We start from the raw sequence: 23395 nt of genomic DNA, 5'->3' as shown, positions 1-23395 counted from the left end.
TGTTGAATGAGGAGCAGTACCGCATTTAATCGTCCGACAAGTTGAGGAGACTAAGTCCCACTACTTTCTCTAGTTTGCAACGGATTAACCTTTATAGTCACTCGGGTTGAATGGGGCCCTCCCATACCTTAAGCAGCTGGCAACTCTTTCAGAGTCAGAACAGAAATCAGTCCTGGACATGGGGAAGCTTTAAGGCGTGAAGACGTTTCCAAACTCCATCTGCAAATTTCTAGGCTTGGCCCGGGGAACTCCGTGATCGGCCCGGAGGGGACCTGTGCCCACCTGAGCAGATGACACCAGTGTCTTGGTAGCGGTCCCAGTTGTGTGTGAGCCAGCCTCTGGGAGGGCACTGCCCCAGGGAGGACTCGCTTCCGGGGCAGTTGACATCATCCGGGAAGATATTGCCTGATATAGGGCCCAGCTGGCTTCCAGAAGGGCGGACACAGCCAGGACACAGCCAGGACACAGCGTGCTGTCTGCAGACCTCGTGGGCATCCTCTAGGGACCAGCTGTCCTCACACACCGCGCCCCAGGTGTCAGCGTAGTAGACTTCCACTCGGCCTTCACGCCTGCTTGACCCATTCATCAGCTGCAGGCCCAGAACTTGGTGGACCTCCATCAAGGCTCATCCGAAAGGCCGCCAGCGGGGCCAGCACTTCTTGGAAATTGTCCGCTGATAATCAGTGATAACAAATCTATTCTCCTCTCCACTTCATTCACTCATTTATTTTTGCCTTGAGTGTTACTGGGTTTCCAAAGGTTGCAGTTGCTTAACAGATGGTTTTTGCTCCTTAGCCGCTGGCTCAGACCCGCCTCACTGTATACAGCTGTTTCTGCTCTTCTACTGTGTCTTGTGAAGTCTTTGCTGAATTTTTCATGAGAAGCTAACATGCACATACCAATTCGTGTGTGTGTGTGTGTGTGTGTGTGTGTGTAGTATTCTCTGTGTGCCCTTGCACACATTGATCAACTGACAATAACAATGGCTCCCATCTATCAGGTGCCACCACCCATGTGCGGACATTCCAGGCTGCCCCTCACAGTGGAAGGGCGGTGTTGCAGAAGGGAACAGAGACCGGGTATGCTCAGAACACAGCCAAGGACAACTCATGGTGGGAGTTGACAGGGAAGGGGGAGATCTGGAGTGAGCGGGCCACCCTCAGCCCTCCAGACCAGTCCCCAGAAGCCATTCTTGCATCTCGAAGCTTCTTGTCACTCACTCTCCAACCACAGATTTTCTAGGCGAACCCAGGCATCCTCAGTCCTCCCTCCAGCAGCAGCCACCTGCGCACCTGCCTGAGGCTGTGGAGGAACGTTTCCAGCCAGGATGCTTTTGCCCACAGCAGTCACACTGGAGTGTTTCTGAACTAAAGCACGAGTCAGGGAAGGCAGCGGAGGACGGGGGAAGAGCTTACCTGCTGATGTGGGCACCTCTGTTGGCTTCTTCAGGAAAGATGCTGAGAATAGAGGGAAACACAAAAGAAGACCAGGATACAACATCTCAAGTGTCAAACATGTTTACTTCTCAGTGAACTGGTGATGGGCCCTCCGCCTTGTGGGCCATGTACAGTTTCTGATTCTAGGTTGATTCCCTTCCACGGTCCTTGCTGGGTAGGGGCGCGCCTTCCACCGGCCAGGTGGTGCGTGCACCCAGAGGAGAGGCAGCTGATGCACACTCCAGAAAATTAGAGCACAGGGGTTGATCGTTTTTGTTTTTTAAGCAGATAGATGTTAAAGAAAGCATCCCCAAGCATTTGGGGGTCACTGCTGTTCAGTATAACCTACTCTGGTGCTTCCTTTGAAGGTTTGAGGTCATTTCTTTTTCCTAACTCCTCTGCATATTGCATTTTACTCTTAAAGACTCTGCCACAGATGGGCTGCTGACCTAATTTACAATGTGACAACTAGTGAGCCGGTCACAGAGTCACAAAGACCAAGTCATGCATTCTGTTCCTTCATTCTTTGTAATGCTGTCAGGTAGAAAGCAGGACGTACAGAGATGAATCCTGGCGGTGCATGGAAGGAGCCGGCTGCCCCTAGATCGTGTGCCCACACGTCAGGCACTGCTCCAGCCATGCTACGCGGAGAGAGCACCGAGTCTCCACACGGATTTAGGAGGCAAATGCTATTATCCTCCTCCTCCTCCTTAGCTACAGGAGGAACTCGGGATACAAGGTCGTTCAGAGATTTATTCGAGATCCCACAGTTCATAAGTAATGAAGCCAGGATGACAGATCCAGGGCATTGGGTTCCTAAACCATCGCCCTACTATCTAGGGTGACTTTGCCGAGAGAAGTTACAGTTCCTCAATCAAGAACAACCGAAATTACCTGAAGTTGGGTAACTCGTAGCAGCTGATGGTGCTGAGGAAGGCAGGGAGGCTAGGAGAGACATAAATCAAAAAGTGAGCGTAGGTCATGTCCTTTCATTCTTCTCAAACCCAAGAGGTTGATCTGCCTATTTGAAATGGAAACGTCCATGTGTTGTTCTGGGGAGAAACTGCCCCCAATCTGGACCCGTGAGAATGGCCCTGAGTCGCCATGATTACAACCACCAGATGTCCTGGGTCACCTTGTTCATTCCCGTCCAGCTGCTGGACATCCCAATGTCTTTCCCACCCGTGCCCCCTCCCCAAGCTGTGGCCACACTGATGGTTGCCTTATGTGGAGTGTCTGTCTTTCCAGTCAGTTTGGTTTTGTAATTCTTCCTGTGTATGTGGGTCTTGTCTCCCAGAGTAAATGTCAGTTTGCAAAGCACAGAACTATATGATCCTTAGGCCTCCAGCCCTGTCCTCAGATGTCATACTCAGCATTTGACTTCAGCTCCTACTTGACTTCAACACTGACTCTGCCCCTTGACTTCTCTCTTCGTCTCTCAGAAGCTTCCAGTACCCCTACACTACTTGCTCTTTCATCCTCTGGTCATTGTGGCCTGGTCTAGTCGATAAACCACTTTGCCTCTCCCCAGGCAAATCCAGAAGGATGCAGAGATAATTGGGGGCTTTTCACTCTAAGTACTGAATTTATTTGCAGAAACTCAACTGGGATAAAACTGAAAGAACAGCAGCCCTGGGTTGGGACCTGGGCTCCCAGCTCTGTGACTTTAAGAGCCATCTCTCTGTCAACTGGCCAACAGGTGGGATGAACCAAAGAGACATTTCCCAGAGGCATGACTCATCGCTGGTGGGATGTGAGATAATTTGAGATGGCGCATCTTCTATTTTAAGACTTATATATTTGTATAGCATGATAATTCAAAATTTTAAATTGAGTTCCATTCTGGTTAAGGATATTTTCAGATATGCAACAGGCATAAATTGATCAGATTAGATAGTTGTTTAATTTTTTTTTAACATTTTAACATTGTTTTATTGCCACTGGGTCTATTGGTATGAATTGCCTGTTTATGGTAAGCGATCCCGCCTGTCCGTGTGTGGTGGGATATGGAACTTCCTTGTAAAATGATTTCATGTACATGAAAGAAGAAGAGGCCACCTAAAAGGAAGTATTAGGGAGAGTTCGGTGTGGGTGGTAGGTGGGCAGAAACCATGTAGGGGGATCCGAGTGGCCAGAGCTGAGGATCCCCTCCTGCTCTGAGCACAGTCGGCAATGCCATGTCGCCCACCCACTTGTGTCAGAATCAGACCCACCTGAGCAGATGACGCTGGCATCTTCGTGATGGCCACAGTTGTGGGAGAACCAGCCACTGTGCAGGCACTGCCATAGTGTGGCTTCCGTGCCGACACACTGCACGTCGTCCAGAGCAATGGGGCCCAGGCCTTGGTGAAAATGCGCCCTGCCGGGGGCCGACACTGCCCAACCACAGGACAGCTGCCGGCACACCACCTGGGCATCACGCAGGTCCCAGCTGTCGTCACACACTGTCCCCCAGGTGCCGTTGTAGTGCAGCTCCACGCGGCCCTCACATTGGTGGCTGCCGCCGGCCAGCCTGAGGGCCACATCTGGGAAAGGCAAGCACACCTGGGTCATGTTCTGGGCACCCCTTCCCTTTGTCCCTGCCTTTGAGAAAGGACCTGGGCATTTCCTGGGAGTTGGCCAGCTTTCGAGGGCTCTCCTGTCTGACGTGGGGAGCCACCGAGGGTTAAAGTGGGCTGCCAAGGGTGCTTTGGGCTCCATCTCTCACAACAATGTGACTTTTTGAGGGCTGTTTTTAAAAGCCTTTCCCCCACACAGGATTGTCTGCTTGACAGAGGCAAAAGGAGGCCTCTGAGAGCCCTGAGTTGAGGTAGGCAGCCCCAGGCATGCTGACCCTGGTTGTGGCCACTCTGGGTGGGCAATATTTGGAAGCAGGGGTAAAGAGACTACAGATGTGTTTTGAATGAAACAGGCTCAGAGACAGCATCAGGAACCCTAACCCTAACCCTAACCTGAGACCCCTCTTGGGTGCTGTGTGACAAGCTGTAGTATCAGAAGATGTGCATGGATGTGCTGCTCCACAGCCGTGTTGGGTGTTCAATCACTTCCCCCAGTCAGATCTCAGGGGTAAGTGAAGGAATGGGGTGACCCCTTTCAATCCCTGGCACCCTGGGGGTCATAGTTGGCCGCCCACCGTTGCCGTCATCACCAGGCAGGGCTGGTGCCAAAATGACCAAAGGACCTACCGGTATTGTTCTCGTCTTGCACAAAAGACTTGTAGGATGCAAAAAAGCCCATGTTGGTGACAATAGCATCGCTGTGGAAGACCACTGTCAAGCGATTTGAGGAGGAGGTGAATACTGGGGTTGTGCCAGAACAGAACTTGCCCAGAGAAAAGGATTCATTCTGCGGGCCGTCAAAGATTTCAATGAAGTCGTATGGACAACTGTAGAAGTTCTCCAACCTGTGAAGTAAACGATATCATTCAGATGCCATCTGCTGGGGTTTCCCCTCCACCAAGCACTGCACAGATTGGTTCAGGAAGGGAAGGTTCTGGAAGAGCCACCTGAAACTTCCATCTTCTCACACAGCTCGGAGGGAAATAGGACTCTGCTGACATGCAGTATGTATCTTCCTGTTTATAAAAATCTTTCAATTTATAAAGTTTCCATTTAATTGCATTTCCTGAACATGCATGATAAACCCAAAGAACGGAATTTAAATTGTATTGACAGGTATTTGGTGAAAAGTGAAGTTTTCTCCTACCCCTGACTAGTCCCTCTCGCTTCACAGAAGCTTCTTAGAAACGTCAGTATCAATGGTTTATTTCTTTCCAGATCGAGTCTAAGCACAGATGACAGCTGCTGGCCTGTTGTCTGAGGCTTTTTCTGCAGATCATCCCAAGGCAATCCCCCATAGGTGTGTGATGGACCCAAACCTGTTTAACTGGCCCCCTACTGATGGACACTTAGATGGTTTCCAATCTAGTGCTCCTATAAGAGTACTGCCATTGGGGATCCCTGGGCTGTTCAGTGGTTTAGCACCTGCCTTCAGCTCAGGGCATGATCCTGGAGTCCCGGGATCGAGTCCCACATCAGGCTCCCCGCATGGGGCCTGCTTCTCTCCCTGCCTGTGTGTCTGCCCCACCTCCCCTGTCACTCATGAAAAAATAAATAAAATAGTTTTTTAAAATCTTAAAAAAAAAAAAAGAGTGCTATCATCATCTCCTGTGCACAAGACTTTATCAGTAGACTGATTTTCTGGAACTAGAATAGCTGCATTAAGACTTTTGCCTTCAAAATTTTGATCGTTACTGAACAGGCCTCCAAGGCCTTACTCACTTTTGAGAACTAACTATGGAAGGTGGGTCTGATTGATTTGTTTGTTCATTTGTTTATTGGTGGGGGTAGGGGAGGTGGGCAGGGTAACTGTGCCTATAACTGAGCAACGTGGGAAACAGCTACTCACTTCACCACTTCAAATGTGAGCTTGATATGAGCCCTGGGATCCACGTGTATGTTCCAGGTGCACACCACATTTATAGGGTATTTTTTAGGATACCAAGGACTGGAGAAGGAGCCTGAATTATTTGTGAGCAGGCCGCCACAATGGAAGTTTTCATCTGCAAGAAACAGCCAAGAAACCTTGTCAGAGAGAAGCGCTGACCTGTGCTTGTGTCTTCAGAGGGGTCAGAGGGCACAGGGAGTGGTAGTGAGGGAGATTTATTCCAGGGGTGCTTTGCCTGGTAATGAGGCTGGCTTTGGGGGGTCTCCTCTGGGTTTCTGATGCTGTTCTTTGTCAGATAAGACTATTACACCTATCCCATCAAGCTTACTGGAGAAATGACAGTGACATATGGTTGATAGGGCTTCTGGACCCATATGCACAGGCAGGTCTGAGCACATGTTTTAATGAAAAGATACAAGGACATTGCAAGCCTGAGTGTCCTTTCTCAGTCCATGTCACACTGGCTGGGTATAAAACCACTCATGATGAAAGATCCCTTGTATTATATACAAATCCCAGCTAAAGTCAGCACCAATGGCATGTAAAGCATCCATTTTATGGCTGAAATCCTACATTTGGTGTGACATTTAAGTTACAGTCTCCTCTGTGCTTCAGCTTCTTAAGTATAAAAGGAAGGGAGCATCCATCTAGCTGTTGGAAGCACTAACAGTGAAAATCATGCAAATATAAAACCACACGAAGGGTTTAAGTGAAGCTGACATACCTGTAGCTGCGTTGTCACCAGTTGAGTCTGTGAAAATACACAGAGGAAAAACAATAGTGTGAGCAAGGACTTTTATCCAGGATACTTCTCTAAAATACTAAAAAACAGTAACACTCAAAGCTGTGACTTCTCCGTACCCTACTGGACATTGATGAGTGGCTCCTTAAGAGTTGGGAAGACTGCACACTGAGTGTGTGGCTAGGCGTAGTTTGATACAACTCGTTGACGGCTGACCTGGGGTTCCCATCTCCTTGCTCTCTGCAGCATCTGTGGCATGATCATCCCTGCAAGCAGCTAGCCCTCTGGCACGTGCTGACTCACGGCACCCCTGGGACCCAGATACTATGTTTCTGGTGAACCTGAACTCTACCCTCCAGCTCTCTCCCTGCCCTCTGCAGGCTCCCAGCCCCACCGATATGTCAACACTAATGGGATGTGTCATTTTTGTTCATTAGCAACAGAAGGTTTATGCAGTCAACTAGCTGTGCCCTGATTACAGTATTAATGAGGAGCCAGGATCACATATATCACTCAGAGGCCAGCTAAGCAGTTGAAATGTATGGAAGAGCAACCATACCTGTTGGTCTTACTTTCAGGCTGCCATCAACACCTACTCAAAGACCAAAAGAAAGAATGAGGAAGATGGTCATGTGATTCACAAAAGAAAATCAGGTGTTCTTTATTTTTATATTTTTTTAAAGGATCAAACACATTCTTTATGGGCAGTTGGGAGTGTAGCATCAAAACCCATCAATGTTGGTTAAAGATTGGCAGCCTACATCAGGGCCTCCTAGGTGAGGGGGCACACTCTGCTTGTCTGCTTTTTATCTAATTGCTGGAAATACTAAAATTGAAGGCAAATAAAAAATATGGTATTTATTTACTTTTGGTCAGTAATGGGGCTGGAGGAGCCTTTAGTAACTAAGTCAAGCTCAGACTTTTATACGGTACTTTGGAGGAGATACTTAGCAGAATATGGATCACACAGTGTGTGATCTTGGATATGCTTCTGTGTCCTCATGAATAAGATGAGAATGTAATAATCTCTCTTATTAGAGATTGTGAAGATCAAATGAGAGTACGAATGCACTGGTTTTTGCATCGAGCCTGGAACACGTTAAGCACTCTTTGGAAGCCAGTTACCGTTGCTCTGTGGGGGAGAGTGGACTGTCCCCAACACCATGGCATATCTATCCAGGAATGGGATGTCTGACGATACAAATCCTCTAATTATCACAAGTTTTAATGATGGTGGGGACACTTAAACATTTTACAGAAGGAAAACCAACTCTTAAACAAATTGACTTAAAAAGATGGCTTGAAGCCCTGGATTCCTTTCTGAGTCACTGTCTGCTGGCATTGACTTCTCCCTTTCCAGGGTCTGCTAATGGGTGAGACTTGCTCTGATGTGTGCTGTGCCCTATGGGGGCTCACCTGAGCAGATGACACTGGCATCCTTGTGGTGCCCACAGTTGTGGGAGAACCATCCGTTGTGTGTGCATTGCCACACCTTGGCTTCATTCCCTTTACACTGAACATCATCCAGCATGATGTGGCCAGTGCCTCCATCAAAGTAGCTTTGACCTGGGGCTGATAAGGCCTCACCACAGCCAAGCTGCTGGCACACTACCTTGGCGTCTGTCATGTCCCAGTTGTCATCGCACACCGTGCCCCAGGTACCGTTGTAGAGGACCTCCACCCGGCCCTCACACCTGTGACTGCCATTCACCAGTCTCAGGGACGCACCTGGGGGACAGGAAAACAGGGACTTCTGAGCTGTGGTGCTGTATCCAAAACCGTAGGACCTTCTGCAGTTACAGGATGCCTGGCACGAGGGCACATTTTTTTCCATGTTAGGCTATTGAACTCTAGGTCAGGTGGCCTTATGTCCAATTTACCTGGAATAGTCCTGTTTTACAATAGTTGTAAATCACATCTACCTGTTAATTATTTTAGAGTTCCTTTTAAACTCTCAAAAACATCCTGATTGGAGGATAAATTGCATGGTCACCCTAAGCATAATTCATTGAGAGCCCTAGAATGTTCCCAATGTCCTGCTGTAGAACCTAAGAGGTCTGTATATATGTTCTGGATTGTTTTTGTATGGAATTCAGCTGGGATCCGGTGGGCTGGTAGTTGCAGTTTGAGGTAGGTTTGTTGTAGAAGGATCGCCCACTGCATCCTCCCTTCCTCTGGAAAAGGAAGACGCTCATTCGGGTCGTCTGTCTATAGACACAGTCAACGTAGGATATGAGATTCAGCATCTGTTGCTTTAGCCAGGATGTTTCAGTGGTAAAAAATGATGCCAAACGGCAGAGCCAAGTGACGGGTCAGCCAGAGGCTGCTAGTGTCAGAGTGGATGTCATTCAGGATGTCATTAATGACAGCAGACTCCACAGGTCAGATTTAGAAACCATCTCCTCCCTTAAAGGGGAAGGACACAAATTAGATCTAATTTCCCTCCAAGGTACCTATCAGGATACCTACCATTCTCTCTTTTATCTTGCTGAATGGCATTGTACAGAGCATAAAACCCTGTGTTGGTGATCATAGCATCACTTCTGAACACCACGGTCATGATGTTTGAAGAGGAGAGGAATGTGAGCTCCGTCCCAGCACAAAATCTTCCCACGGAGAGTGAGGCAACTTGCCATCCATCGAACACTTCAATAAAGTCATAAGGGCACCCAAAGATGTCCTCTAATCTGAGGAGGTAAAGGCACAGTAAATCTCCCCAAGGAAATCTGCAGAAATGCCTTAAGTAAAATCATCATTTGCCTCATAACCAGCCAGAAATTGCAATCATCCCTGCTGTCGCCTTCCAACCACACGTCCCACTAGTGGACTTGACCCCTTACCTATAGCTTGAATTTTCCTTCCTGTCTTTCCCTATGGACACTGGCCCAGGTCAGTCAGCCTTTCTCTGTGTCTTAGCTGCCGACTTCAGGGCCCCCATCTGGTATCTTGACTTTCCATCTTTCCTACCATCTTTCTCTTTACCTCAAGTGTGCCCTGAATGTCCCCTGACTCTTTATTCAAACTCTGCCACTCCCTGGGGTGGGAGCAGACATCCACTAGGGTCTCATTGAGTAAAACACTCAATGGGACCTGGGTCAGTGGGAAATGATGCCTGCTGTCAAGGCTCCCAGAGCCTGCTGAGTAGGACACTTCCCTCCATACCCCAAACTGCCTGGTTCCAATCTGGATGTCAGAGAAGCTGTCCCTGATCATCCTACCAAATGCTGTCCTCACCCCCTCTGTTCTCTATCCTGTTACCATATGTGCATATTTTTCTTCATAGCACATATCAACTTATCACTAATTGAAATTGTCCATTGAGTTACTGGTTATTGGTTTATTCAGGTACTATTTGCCTCTCCATCTAGAGTGTAAACTCCATGAGGACAGAGATCTGTCTTTGTGTATTCTGAAATTATAGTAGGACATCTATGTTGGGATAGTAACCTAGAGAATGCAGGGAGAGTGGGTCACTACAGTGTTTGGAGCAACTATTTCCCAGAAGTGATAAAATGAGACTCTGTGCCCCTGGATCATAGAATTGTGAATTGCATAGATTTGAATATATCGTACCCAATCTGCTCACATTCCTTACAATGAATGCATGGGTGCGGAATGAATGAATGAAAATTACCTTTTGCTCACAGTATACAATACTCTGTGGTATTAGTTTATTTCTCCCCATTTGAAAGGAATTTTGGCCACCAGGTAAAACTAATAGGATCCATCCCTCTCTCCATTGCCGACCCATTTCCCCTTTGAAGACAGCACTTAACCATTCAGCTCCTTGACTACTGAGGCTGACGAACACAGATGGGAAGAGGTGGTGGAGGTCTGGCAGACAACGAACAATGGCAGGAGGAGAGAATGATCCAGATGGGACTCAGTGTAGAAAGATGAAACCAGGTTAAACATTATCAGGAAAAGCAATAGTTTCATTAAAAAGTGACTCAGGGGGAATCCCTGGGTGGTTCAGCGGCTTGGTGCCTGCCTTCAACCCAGGGCGTGATCCTGGAGTCCCAGGATCGAATCCCACATCGGGGTCCCTGCATGGAGCCTGCTTCTCCCTCTGCCTGTGTCTCTTCCTCTCTCTCTCTCTGTCTCTCATGAATAAATAAATAAAATCTTTAAAAAAAAAAGAAGGCTATAAAAAAAGTGATTCAGGTATACTTATGTGTATATGAATATGTATATATATACACGCATAAATATGCATTAAAATAAGGTCCCTTAAAAATGGGGATGAGTAGAGAAAGAAGTAGGAATGAATGAATAGTGGCTGTTAAACCTGTGGAAGAAAACTCTTAGTTGGGGCATGAGAGACATTCTTGGAGGGAAGAGGAAGTAGATTTGTTTTCTGTAGCATCAGAGGGAAGAATGGAGATGAGAAAATGAGAATGAGGAAGAACCAGGTTGGGTTCAGCCCATGGAAGAAGCAGTGTCCTGGATGGAGGTGGCTGAGACTGGAGGGGTGAGGTCGTTGTGTGTGTGACCCCAGCTGAGGCCCCCTCGGTGGCCAGGTGTCAGGGATGCTCACGGAGTATTTGCGTTATTCTCTAACTACATAGGAAGTTGAGCTCAATGATTATAAGTCTCTTAAGCTCAGATGACCAGACTAGTTTTCACCTAAAATGTAAAAGGGTGTGTCACACAGTGCTGTGGGCTAAAAGTTTGTGTCCTCTCAAAATTCGTATGTTGAAACCTAACCCCCAATGGGATGGTATTAGGAGGTGGGGTCTTTGGGAAGTGATTATGTCATGAGGGCAGAACCTTCACGATGGGATCAGTGGCCTTGTAAAGAGTCTGCAAAAGCCCCCTTGTCTCTTCTACCAGGTGAGGCTATGGGAAAAATATGACCATCTATGAGCCGGGAAGCGGGCCCACACCAGGCACTGAATACTGATCTTGGACTTTCCAGCCTCCAAGACTGTGAAATAACTCTCTGTTCTTTATTAGCTACCCAGTTTATGATATTTTGGTTATAGCTGTCAAGTTGACCAGATTCGTGGAAAGGACCCCTCCTTGAGGAGGTGGATTTAAGTCCAATCTGGCCTTTGAAGTAGAAAAAGGCAAAGGTGCTTACTTCAGGCTTGGGATCACCAGTTCTATGTGGAACTTCTCAGCCACATGTATCATCCAGACACACTCCACGTCAGTGGGGTAGTTCGTTGGATACCAAGGACTGGAGAAGGAGCCCAGGAGGCCTGAAAGTACTCCCCCACAAGAGTTACTTCCTCCTGCAGGCAGACAAGAGACCACTGGTTGGCTTCTGCAGGCATGCACCTTGCATGTTCCCAGGAGTAGAATCCAGAATTCCACCAAGCTCAACAGGGAATCACAGGGATCCCTGGGTGGCGCAGCGGTTTGGCGCCTGCCTTTGGCACAGGGCGCGATCCTGGAGACCTGGGATCGAGTCCCACATCGGGCTCCCGGTGCATGGAGCCTGCTTCTCCCTCTGCCTGCTTCTCCCTCTGCCTGTGTCTCTGCCTCTCTCTCTCTCTGTGTGTGTGACTATCATAAATAAAAAACAAAAACAAAAACAAAAAAACCAGGGAATTCCAGAATGGGAAGGGATCATAGTAGTGTAGACGTAGTTGTAGCTTGGCTGGTGTGTGATTGCACCCTTAGAGGGAATGAGGGGGAAGAAAAGATGTGTGACTGGTACTGGGGCAGGACCCTAAGGTTGCAGGTGAGACTGGAAACGGGATGGGCCATGTCGTGGCAGCTGTGGGGTGTCCAGCAGATATCTCACTAATGCTCTGCCCAGTTTCCTGTCATGCAAACCAGCGCAATTCAGATGTAGACAGTCCATCCATCTATGAGGGCTCCATCCCACCTATTCTTTCCCCTCAGGCAGCCAGGGTAGTGACATCGATTCTACTTTCATGAATTACCAGAGTGATTCCATCCTTTCCAGGTCATACTTTCAATGACAGAGAGTTACCTTGTGGTGGCGTAGGCCCTTGAGGGATGGGAGCTGCAAAAACCAAAACCAAAGAAAATCAGGAAAGAGCTCGGCACGACCAAAGCATCGTGTATTTACATACAAATGAGTGAATCTGTTCCTACACTCGAGTCTTGAGACATGGTGTGGGCTCACTCATTTCTTTTTTCCCTCCTAATGTGGGGTGCGGTCTCTCCCCTGCCCTCAGTGATTCACCCAGAAATCTCAGACTATGCACAGCTACGTGACTTCTTTTCTTTTCTGTGTTGGGGTCCGCCGACGCCAGGCCTGTCCTGAGATGGATCAGTCACGAGGCATCACCCACGGGTTTACGAGCAGGCCACGGCAGAACGTGCTGAAGGGCACAAGGACGAAAACCAGACCTGTGAGAGCCTGGGCGGGGAAAGACAGGTGGGACAAGTGTTCCACTGAAGCCGACGGGTCTCAGTGGGGAGCTTCCTCCTTTCCTGTGTCCTTTTGCCTTTGGTTTCTGCGAGATTGAGCCCACGTCTGGCTCTGCATTCAGTGCGGAGCTTGCTTGAGATCCTCTCTCCCTCTGCCCCTCCACTCTCGCTTGCACTCTCTCCCCATCCCCGCCAAATAAACAAACAAATCTTTTAAAAAAGAAGCTATTCCTTTTTGTTAAAATGTTTGATATGCAGTGTTTCCCTTAGAGGATTGAGTGGCCAGTGCCTTATTTTGTGTGTGTGTGTCCCCACCAATCTATAATGCTTTATCGAGAAGTGGTTCACCTATGGGTGGATACTCTTTGGACATAAAGCGTTTCATTTCCCCCCATAATGTCTTTTATTCCCTGATGCGTTCTCTTAGTCAGCTATGCATCCCTGCCTCAGAAAAGGAATATGGTAGCAGAGAGAAAAGAAAGAAAAGTCTTCGGAAGTTTGCAGCTCTAGATCGCAAGTGGATGTGGCACAGAGCCGTCTGATGGACTGAAAGCCATGTCCTCCCTACTCCTTCCTCCTCTCTGGCTCCAGGCGAGGGGAGACTCCTCACTGGGGAAGGAAAGAAAGGCCAGAGGGCACCGAAGGGAGGCAGCTCCTTGACAATCCCTGTGGGCTCTGCTTCCCCTCCAGGGCTGCTGCATGCTTTGTGGTCCCCAGTGCAAAATGAAAATGTGGGGTCTCAGTCAGAGGTGGGGAAATCAATTGCCCTTTCACTTCTGTGTCCCACACCAGGTGGGCAGCCTGCAGGAGGTGGTGACTTCTACCTGGGATGCCCTTGGGATCTGGACCGAAGTGGGCAAGAGGTCCCCACCAAGTGTCCCTCCAAATGTGCCACGGTGGTGCCAGCCCCGGGTAAGGACAGGCTGCCAGCCACCTTGCCCAGCCCCCAAGCACTACAGGGTGCCCCTCAGCCTTGACCTTCTCCACACCCAGGCCCCCACTGAAGGCAGAGGGTGGAGGTAGTCACCGTGCAGGGTTGGGAGGAGGCTGGGTGGGGCCCAGGGTGCCAGTGGGCAGGGAAGTGGGCAGCTGAGAGCCTGTCCTGGGGAGGTAGGTAGGCAGCTGCAGGAGGCAGGACCACACCTGCTCAGATATCACTGGAGCCCTGAATTTGGAGGTCACTGACACACTGACTCTGGGTAGGTTACCAGAACAACATGTATCCTGTCTCTGTCCTTGCTTTGTTGGCAAAGTCAGAAGGCCCCCAGGGTAGCCCCAAATGGCTTCACTTCTCACGCTCAGCCTGTTCTTGACCCACTGGGAGAGTATGGCATTGACACATCTGTGTTTTCTCCCACACTTTCATTTTCCAACCCATGTTCCCAGGAGGCAAACCTTCCTATGTTCTCTCCCCTCCATCCTGACCCTCTTCTCAGCCATGGTGATGGAACTTCTTCCCCCTTCCCCCTCCTGCCTTTCCTTGCTCCACTGTCCAGAGGGGAGTTTTGGATGCCATCTCATTGGGGAAATGCGGCTCTTAGCTTACTGTCTGAGCCGCTGGATCTCTACTTGCTGCATGCTGGGATCACACAAGAGATCTTAAGTATTACCGATGACCTGGTGTGAGCCCAGAGATTCTGGTGCGACTGGTCTGGGTACAGCCGGGGCATCAGGGATTTCAAAGCTCCCTGGGTGATCATAGTCTAGGTCACTGTCCACCAGTGTCTAGGTCAAGACAGATTACATTTCTTATTCACTCTGCAGAGATATTGGAGGTTCACAGTGTTGGACTTACCTGGGGATGCAGGGGTCACATCTGGAGCCCAGGCCCCAGCATCTGCATGAATTAAAAAAAGAAAGGTAAATTTAGGAAATCCAAGTTACATTTTATGAGGACAGGTGGTGGTTTCCTCGTGTGGGCAGGTCTCAAGCAGGTAAGCTTCGTGTCACATAGCCTAGAACAAGGGCGTGCTAGATTCTGGAAAAGTTGCTCAGACCTCAGAGAGATTGCAGAGTATAAAGGACCTGGCAAGTGTGTGGCTCTGGCGTGCATTTCTTTAAGGTGGAGTCAGACTGTCAGCATTCTTTGTCAGCCTGGCTGAGGGGACACTCATGTCTGGCCACTGTCTGTCCTCAGCTTCCCTGGCCCTGCTCTGGGCACCCCCTCCACCCATCACTCAAATGCTGCTGGTCGAAAGGTGAGAAAGAACCTGCCATGGGAGGAGAGTCTTACCTGAGCAGATGACACCTGCGTCCTCATGGTGGCCACAGTTATGGTCCGACCAGCCGGAGCTGGGGCACTGGCCAAGGTGGTTCTCGCTTCCCGAACACTGAATGTTATCCAGGAGGATGCTTCCGGAGCCCGGGCCGAAGTGGGCCTTTCCAGGGGCTGCAATGGCCCGTCCACACCCCAGCTGTCGGCACACCACCTGGGCTTCGTTCAGGTCCCAGAGGTCATCACACACGGTGCCCCAGGCCCCCTGGTGGAGGACCTCCACGCGTCCTGAGCACCGTCCAGATCCGCCCACCAGCCGCAGCTCCGGTCCATTTTCTAAATAGAGCAGGGTTTTATTTTGGGGCTTGGGAAATTTTAAGTAGGAAGGATTTCCAGCTCCTGCCTTTGTGGCCAAGCGTCAGGCTGTCTTGATTCAGTAATGGGGCTTATAGGCAGAAGGGCAAGACGGAGAAGGGTTTGAATCCAGCTCTATTGCTCTCTAGTTGTGTAACCATTGACAAGTTGCTTAGTCTCCCCAGGCCTCAGTTTCCTCATCTGAAATGGGGACTCGAGCAGCATGCATCTCTGAGGGTGACCCCAGAGGGGTGACAACTACGTGTGAGTGTGACTACAAAGCACAGTGCTCAGCACCTGCACACCCTGGCTTCTGCAGGTCTTGCTATGTAGGGTCTATGACACAATACTGGGATCTTGGGGGAAAGGGTCCCCAACTGTGTTTTTGGACATGACTTGGGTAAGTGTAGATTTAATCCCCTGAAGGCACTTGAGCCACCAGGGTGTCTGTGACTTCATAAAGCCCAATGGGGTTGGCTATTTCTGGGCCGACGGTTGGCAGCCAGCTGGAATGGCGTGCTGTCTCCTGGAGACCTTCCCTTGCCGAGTGCACAAGCTCTGCCATGGTCACCTGTTTCTGTTTCTCTAGCATGTCCCCAAGAGCCTTTGTATTTGCTATTCTCTCTGCCTTCACTGTCATCCATCACATGTCCCCTAAGCAAGGCTTCCATTCCTGCTCAATCTACAGGAGCACCCACCCCACCCAGCCATCCTCTTCCAGCCCCCAGGCCCTATTTTCCCAGGCACTACCACTACCAACCCCCAAGTCATCTTGTCATTTCAACTGCACATCATTGCCTTGTTTCAATTACCCATGTGGTGCTTTTAGTGGGAAAATCTAATAGCTATACAGCAAGGCTTATGGGGCCACTTATGGGGTGTTTTAAAAACCGAATCCCAGGCCTTGGCAAATAGGGGAGTCGCTCAAGTTAGGAAACTGCTCTGTCTTTTGAAGACCAAAAACCTAGTTGAAACTTCCTACCTGGCTCTCCTTCACCCTGTGGAATTACGTTGAATCGAGCATAAAAGCCAGTGTTGGTGATCATAGAATCACTTCGGAACACCACAGTCATGATGTCTGAAGAGGAGAAAAATATCACAGCTACCGAGGCACAGAACTTCCCCATGGACAGCGAGGCAATCCTGGGGCCATCGAAGATTTCAATGGAGTCGTAAGGGCATCCAAGGATATCCTCCAGGCTGGGGGCATCGAAGTGGAGGGTTAGTGATGGCTTCAAACTTCCTAGATCTTAAAACTTTAAAAAGTAGGACAATCATAGGATTAAATATTTGGATTTACTTTAAACTGCATATTGATATATAAAGCATCAGTTGACTTTTATAGATGCCTTATTATAGAAGTCTTATTTTGTCTGAGGATTGTGGGAGGCTTATTGTTACCACTTAGTAACAGAAATTTAAAAAATCACTAAAGCTCTGGCCAAATCACCATCTACAATGGAACATTAGAAATGCCAGTGTTCACCGCAGGTGAATTCTTACCAGACCAACACCCTGATGATCAGCATGTAATCAGCATCACGGCCAGATTTTCCTACCTCTGTATTTCACACCATTCTCCATACTCAAATTCTTGGGGAGAAAAAACTCGACTTTAAAATAAAAACATCAGCGCAGAGAGTATCTGCACTTTGCGGTCACTCACGAGGGATGTACGTGAGGCTCATTTTAGAAGAACAGGTTACCTATAAGAGGATGGACTTTGGAGGGGTGGGTTCAAGGTTCTCACTTCATTGTGGGCTCTCTGTGTCCTTAGGGCTTTAGTCAACATGGACAACATGTTTCTAGGATACTCTGGCATAAGGCATGCCTGATTCCATGGACCGAGCAGTAGTTCAGTGTGTGTGTAGCGTTTCACAGCGTTGCTGTGTTTGCAGCATGATGTGTGTCCTGCATAGCAAGAAGGGCTTTTCGCAGAGTCTTCCCACAGAATCACATGTTGAAGAGCTGGAGCTTTGACATCAGACAGGCCTCGCTGGTTAACCTGGGGCAAGTTAGCTAACCTCTCTGAGCCTCAGGTTCCTCACCTCTAGGGGAGATGACAAGGGCATACATGTATCTTAGGGTTGTACCAATGCTGGGCTAGAACAAAGCAGACAAAATACGTAGAGTGGAGCCTGGATACACAGCCAACACTTAAAAAATGCCAGCTGTTATTTCATGCCATGGAGATAGAAAAACATCAGTGCCTTAGAGAAATGTATTCCGTACGTGCCAGCGATGAGGCCATGTGTCCCCTGGCTCCGTTCACTTACAGGCAACATTGGGAGGACCCAGGGCCTGGGCTGGAGGAGGTGGCTCATGTGTGCGCCTGGAAAGCCCCCTCCTGTTTGTTTAAAATTTAGATAAAGGAAAAAGAAAATCTAAGTGGCTAAGTATCGAGACCCAAACAAAGGCAAAGCTGGCAAGGAGGATCTGGGTGACATTTTTAGAAAAGAAAAAAAAAAAAAAAAAGAAAAGCTATCATAATAAGGTTGAGTTGAATAAGTTAATAAACCTCTTATTCAGTTCTCTGAACTAGCACTAACTCATTGGAGAGCACGACAGAATTAATTTGACCTTCAGATTGGGAAGCATTTTGTGTTCTTTTGTCCCCCACCCCCACCCCCAAGTGTTTCCTGCTTAAAAAACAAAACAAAACAAAACAAAAAACTTTATTCTGATTCCACAAACCACCATTCTTATTTAGAAAGACTCTCCTCTTAACAAGTTGTTTTCTTACTTCAGAGTTGGAATCAGGAGTTCAATGCGAAACTTTTTCTCCACGTGGATCTCCCAAACACACTGGACGTCCGTGGGGTAGCTTTCCGGGTACAGCGGGCTGGAAAAGGAGCCGGAGGGCCCGGACATCACCCCTCCGCAGGAGCTACTTCCTCCTGAAGCCACAGGAAAGAGGATGGCAGCATGCGTCCATGGGGTGACCCTACTAACGACCCCTTGGTACCCCGTGTCTGCTGAAGTCAGGCAGCGTGGTCCACCTGGGGGTGCGGTGGGGGACCCACACCCAGGCTGTCTACACAGATCTTTAGTTTAAACATATCCAGGGAAGGAAAGTACATTCCATTGCAACTCAATGGGGCAAAAGTACTAATATGTGGGAGTTCCCGGCCTTTTCCTCTCCCCTTACCGTCTGCTAATGAAAATACTAGGTCTGTTCACTCTCTCCTCTTTCTTCTAAGGCTGAAGGATTCTTGCTTGGGGGGAGAGTGGTTGGGAAGGAGGGGGCGAAGGGGCAGAGGCTGTTAGGCCTGGGTAAGGTGTGAGTAGTTTGGGAAGGTTTGGGGAACAAGAGTCTCCAGGGCAACATTGGGGTCTGATGAGCTGGATAGAAGGAGATGTTGGCCACCATTGAAGGATGTTGGCACCATGACTGGCACCTCACCTCCTCTTAAGTACTTTTTCACCACCTTGTTGGGGTAGATTGTGTTTCCTCTAACTGTATCTACTGAGACTGGAACTTACAGGTCTTTGGATTTATGAGTTACACAAGTGAAATCCAATTCTTCATTATATTTTTATGTCATATTCATATACATCGTATACTTGCATACATACACATACGCCTAAAGCAGCACGCCACACAAAAAAGCACAAATCTTAAAATCATCAAATTATTTTAGAGCAAATTTGAAAATGTAACATGAGTTGTTGACTTGGTCCCTAAATTACCAAGTTATTTAATTTTCTCCTTTCTGTCTTTGCCTGCCTAACTTGTCATGCTCCCAGAATTCCAAGATTCTTGGTCTTCCCTGTGACAGACGGCGGGAAGTAGGGGCGCGCCCAGTCATCTCAGAGCTATCCTGTTGCTTGTGCTGTAGTTACAAGTGGGCCAGGTCAGACAGACATGAAAACTCTGGGACTGGATTTCTTGAAACCTCTGCACATGAGCTGGTGCCCGTCATGGGTGCCCCCTACAGGATTGTACCCAGAGAAGGCAGGCTGGGCACCACTGGTCGGACGAGCCACATTCTCTTCAAGTCTCTTGTCACCCTCCCATCTACTCTGACTTGGGCAGATCCACATACCCCCTTCCCAACCTGCCCCATTGGTTAAAAAGTCAGTATTTACAGGCCTTAGCAGTGCAAATGGATGCCCCTTTGGTGAGGTTATAGTGGGGACCGAGGGGCTCCATGGGCTGGGGTCCTGACTCTCATGGTGTTCTCATGGAAGGGGCCAAGACAAGGCTGGCATGGGTAGTGGACAAGTAGCCCTTCACCCATGCTGTGCCAGCGTCTTTGTGCCACGTCCTGAGCAAACTACCTAGCCTCTGCAGCATCTGTAACTGTGGAGTTACATTCTCAATTTAAAACAAGTGACTACCTGTTATATGATCCTGAGAAGCTGTGGAAAGACCTAGAAGGAAAAAGAAAAGGGAGATAATGCTGACATCCAGGAGAAAAATACAAAGTTTCATCTACAAGTTTGTGAAATGTAAAAGGTTTTCTCTGAAATGTCAGTGTACTTAGTGCCAACTCAGAAAGGTCTGAAGGTGCTAAGTGAATATTTCTGCTGTCCTGCAGCACATTGAAGAAGGCCATACATTCTTGGATATGCCTCCTGTCATGAAGTGGGATCTAGGTCTTCTCGCTCGAACCTGGGTGGCCTCTGTTTTGACCAACAGAATATGATGGAAGTGACACTTTGCCTTAAGAGACTGGAAGCTTCCACTTCTGTCTCTGGGAATACTGGCTTGCTCATGGCCCCCTGAACCACCCTGTAAGAAGTCTGATTAGCCTGCTGGAGAGATCGAGTGAAGAGGTCCCGAGACCACCTGGAGACAAAGAGGACTCTGGCTGAGCCGACTGACCGTCTACTCCAAGCACAGGGCATGTGAGTGCAGCAGTCTTCTACTCTCCAGACAAGCTCTGGGTGCCTTTTTGCAGGATTAGCGATAATCTGAGTGAAATGTCTCCCCATTTTTTTGTGCTAATTTTGCCTTGTCTTTGTACAGCCGGGGCCAATGGAAGGATGTGGTAAATGAGCCTGGTGGCCAGGAGCACTGACAAGCGTGGGTGTAAATCCGCTGGCTAGCCCTGGGTGCATTACTCACTTTTTTTGTCTCTGTTTACCTAGCTGGAAAAGTACTTGCAAAACAAGGCCTATTTCTTAGCATCCACAAATATTTTTGATACTATTATTAGAAAGTTGTCTGGACTAGAACAAAATGTGGACATACCTTGAGGTGTGGGAGGAGGCAGCTCTTCTGCATCTGAATGCATAAAGAAAGGCAATAGGTGAATACTTTCTTTAGTGAACCCAAAGCACGGAGGGGGCCAGGTAACGAGGGTGCAGGTGGCAGATGGAGGGGAGAGGGGGCAGGTGGGGAGTGAGGAGAAAGGACTCAGCCCTCCTCTGCCCTCCTCTTTCAGGGTCCCTGGACTTGGGGGCAGGGCACAGCAGCAGCGTCATCTCTGCCCCACGGCAAGCAGTGCAGGATTACTCATGGCCCCTCTTTTGCTGAATCACCTGGACTACTCGTGAAAATGCAGATTCCAGCAGCCCTGCCCAAGCTAGTCAGTCGTGGTCTCTGGGGCCAGGGCCCTGGATTCCACATTGCAATGCCTCGGGCGGTGCTGGTGTACATGCACCTGCAAGATCTCCTGTGTGCAACCTCGTGCTACCCAAGGGTGTGTGTGTGTGTCCCAGGCTTGGTGCAGAACAGATGCTCAAGGACTGTTTTATGAAAGAAGGAGTGAATGGGCGGATGGATACATTCCATGTGGGATGAATACTTTCAAAATGTCTTCAATCACAATATTAGAAATTATTGCCCAAGAGGGAAGAGGCTACCTGAGCAGATGACTCCGGCATCTTCGTGGTGGTCGCAGTTGTGCTCCGACCAGCCCGAGTGGGCACACTGGCCCAGGTAGTGCTCCATCCCCGAGCACTGCAGGTTGTCCAGGAAGATGTTTCCAGAGCCCGGGCCAAAGTGGGCCTTCCCCAGGGCAGACACGGCTCGTCCGCATCCCAGCTGTCGGCACACGACCTCGGCTTCGTGTCGGTCCCAGAGGTCATCACACACGGTACCCCAGACCCCCTGGTAGAGGACCTCGACGCGTCCTGAGCATCGACCAGAGCCACCCACCAGCCGCAGCTCTGGCCAGTCCCCTGCAGACAGAGACTGGGTGAGTGTGTGAGTCCCCAAATGACCCTCCTGGGGCGCACCAGCACCAGGCCTCAGAGGCAGCAGGACTAGGAGTTTGCAGAGGGACATGCCCGGGCTTGAGCCCTGGGGCCTGTTCTTCATGTTTCTCGTGTGTTCCTGAGCTGCAGGTTGTGGGGTCTTCAGCCATTCAATCTCACTACAGAGGAATTTATTGATTGTCTTTCCTGTTAGGCACTGATGATACTGCTGGGGACCAAAGAGATATGGTTCCTGCCTTCGGGGTGCCTAGCATCCTTTAATCAAATGCAGATCCCGGGGCAATGCGTTATTCCAAGCAGTGAAGGGGAAGAACAGGTGCTGTGTTATGGCCAGGTAAAGGGGGCACCTGGGCGGAATCCTCTTAAAACAGTGAGGAGTGGGCCCGGGAGGAGGTGGGGAGAGAGGAAAAAGCATATGGAAAAAGACCCTGAAATGCCATTTCCTCATGTCTACATCTCTAAAAAATATAGACACACACACACACACACACACACACACACACACACAGAGCTATCACTACATGTGGAAAAATCAAGAGTAATCCTTCCATCGGCATCCCAGTGGTGTAAAAACCTCCACAGTTCAGACAGAGAGTGAACTTAACAGCTAGAAGAAAAGAAAGAGTCCACGGGAAAATCAGGGAGAGCCGATATTTGAGTCCCATCAAGACCTACCTGGACTATTAATGAGTGATTCTTCAGCATCTGTTTATAGGAAGAATAAATACATCAGTATGTTCCAGAAATCCTGCCTTCGACAACTGAAAACAAAGGTCTGAACTACATCCTTGCAAATGTTTATTAATCCCATATGGGAAGGATTAGTCCTGCTAAATAACATAGTGCTGGGAGGCCCAGATTCACCCATGGGTGTAAACGAGCGCCGCTCTCTGGCTGTTGGCCTGCACCTGCACCGGCAGGAAACCATCCATGATGAAGGGCACATGTAGGGTACATGACTTGAACTGCTGATTTTGTGGCAGATGGGGAGTCCTTGGGGGCAGCTCAGAGGTAGACAACCATCCCCCAGAGCACGGGAATGGGAATAACACGTGGCCCAAGAGGCCGCGGCGACAAGATCAGACACGCCACGTCTAATGAGATGCCACAAAGCAAACAGAGAGAGGAAGACCTCTAAGTATCACCCCAGGTTAAAGAGCCATCTAACCGAGCTGCTTCTCACGTGGGCGACTCCAGGTCACAAGCACCACTTCGAGTTATAGTTAGTAACCTTTCCAATCACTCCAGGGACTAGGCTGTCAGTTTACCCAAAGGCTTCTGATTGGAAAGAGTTATTAATAGACGTTCCAGAGGTGAGTACCTTACCCCTTGCTAATTTTTGCACATGGATAAATCCAGAGTATCTGAAAAACTTGTAATGTCATAAGGTGATTAAAATGAGCCATTTGGGGCACATTTTGTTTCAGGGCATGATCTCAGGGTCCTGGGATCGAGTTCCGCATCAGGCTCCCTGCAGGGAGTCTGCTTCTCCCTCTGCCTGCATCTCTGCCTCTCTGTGTCTCTCATGAATAAGTAAATAAAATCTAAAGAAAAAAAAAATGAGCCATTTTACTTCACTGATTTCCTTGGGGTATTGAGTGAGGAAGATGGTACTAAAAATGACCAAACATACAGCCCCTTTGTCAGGTGTCTGCAAGTGCTTTACAAAAGAGTTTGTATCCTTTCAGC

The 23395-nt window shown here is 48.9% G+C and overlaps 1 protein-coding gene across 1 annotated transcript in view; it reads right to left on the bottom strand.

Moving 5' to 3' along the window:
- Window positions 1-23395, bottom strand: part of LOC112928837 (scavenger receptor cysteine-rich domain-containing protein DMBT1-like) — an 80406-nt gene that overhangs the window by 24303 nt on the left and 32708 nt on the right. The window contains exons 25-43 of the mRNA XM_026010718.2: window positions 22382-22411; window positions 21353-21670; window positions 20739-20771; window positions 19883-19915; window positions 18285-18438; window positions 16524-16741; window positions 15206-15523; window positions 14768-14809; window positions 12569-12601; window positions 11708-11861; window positions 9094-9311; window positions 8041-8352; window positions 7184-7216; window positions 6607-6633; window positions 5844-5997; window positions 4622-4839; window positions 3650-3961; window positions 2331-2381; window positions 1416-1457 (exon numbers count right to left, since the gene is read on the bottom strand). Of these exons, the coding sequence (XP_025866503.2) occupies window positions 1416-1457; window positions 2331-2381; window positions 3650-3961; window positions 4622-4839; window positions 5844-5997; window positions 6607-6633; window positions 7184-7216; window positions 8041-8352; window positions 9094-9311; window positions 11708-11861; window positions 12569-12601; window positions 14768-14809; window positions 15206-15523; window positions 16524-16741; window positions 18285-18438; window positions 19883-19915; window positions 20739-20771; window positions 21353-21670; window positions 22382-22411 (2700 nt within the window). The remainder of the gene's footprint in view (window positions 1-1415; window positions 1458-2330; window positions 2382-3649; window positions 3962-4621; window positions 4840-5843; window positions 5998-6606; window positions 6634-7183; window positions 7217-8040; window positions 8353-9093; window positions 9312-11707; window positions 11862-12568; window positions 12602-14767; window positions 14810-15205; window positions 15524-16523; window positions 16742-18284; window positions 18439-19882; window positions 19916-20738; window positions 20772-21352; window positions 21671-22381; window positions 22412-23395) is intronic.

This window comes from Vulpes vulpes, chromosome 15 (assembly GCF_048418805.1).
Source record: "Vulpes vulpes isolate BD-2025 chromosome 15, VulVul3, whole genome shotgun sequence".
NCBI lineage: Eukaryota > Metazoa > Chordata > Mammalia > Carnivora > Canidae > Vulpes > Vulpes vulpes.
The sequence above is the reverse complement of the archived record's forward strand: the minus strand, read 5'-3'. Positions and strand labels throughout refer to the sequence as shown.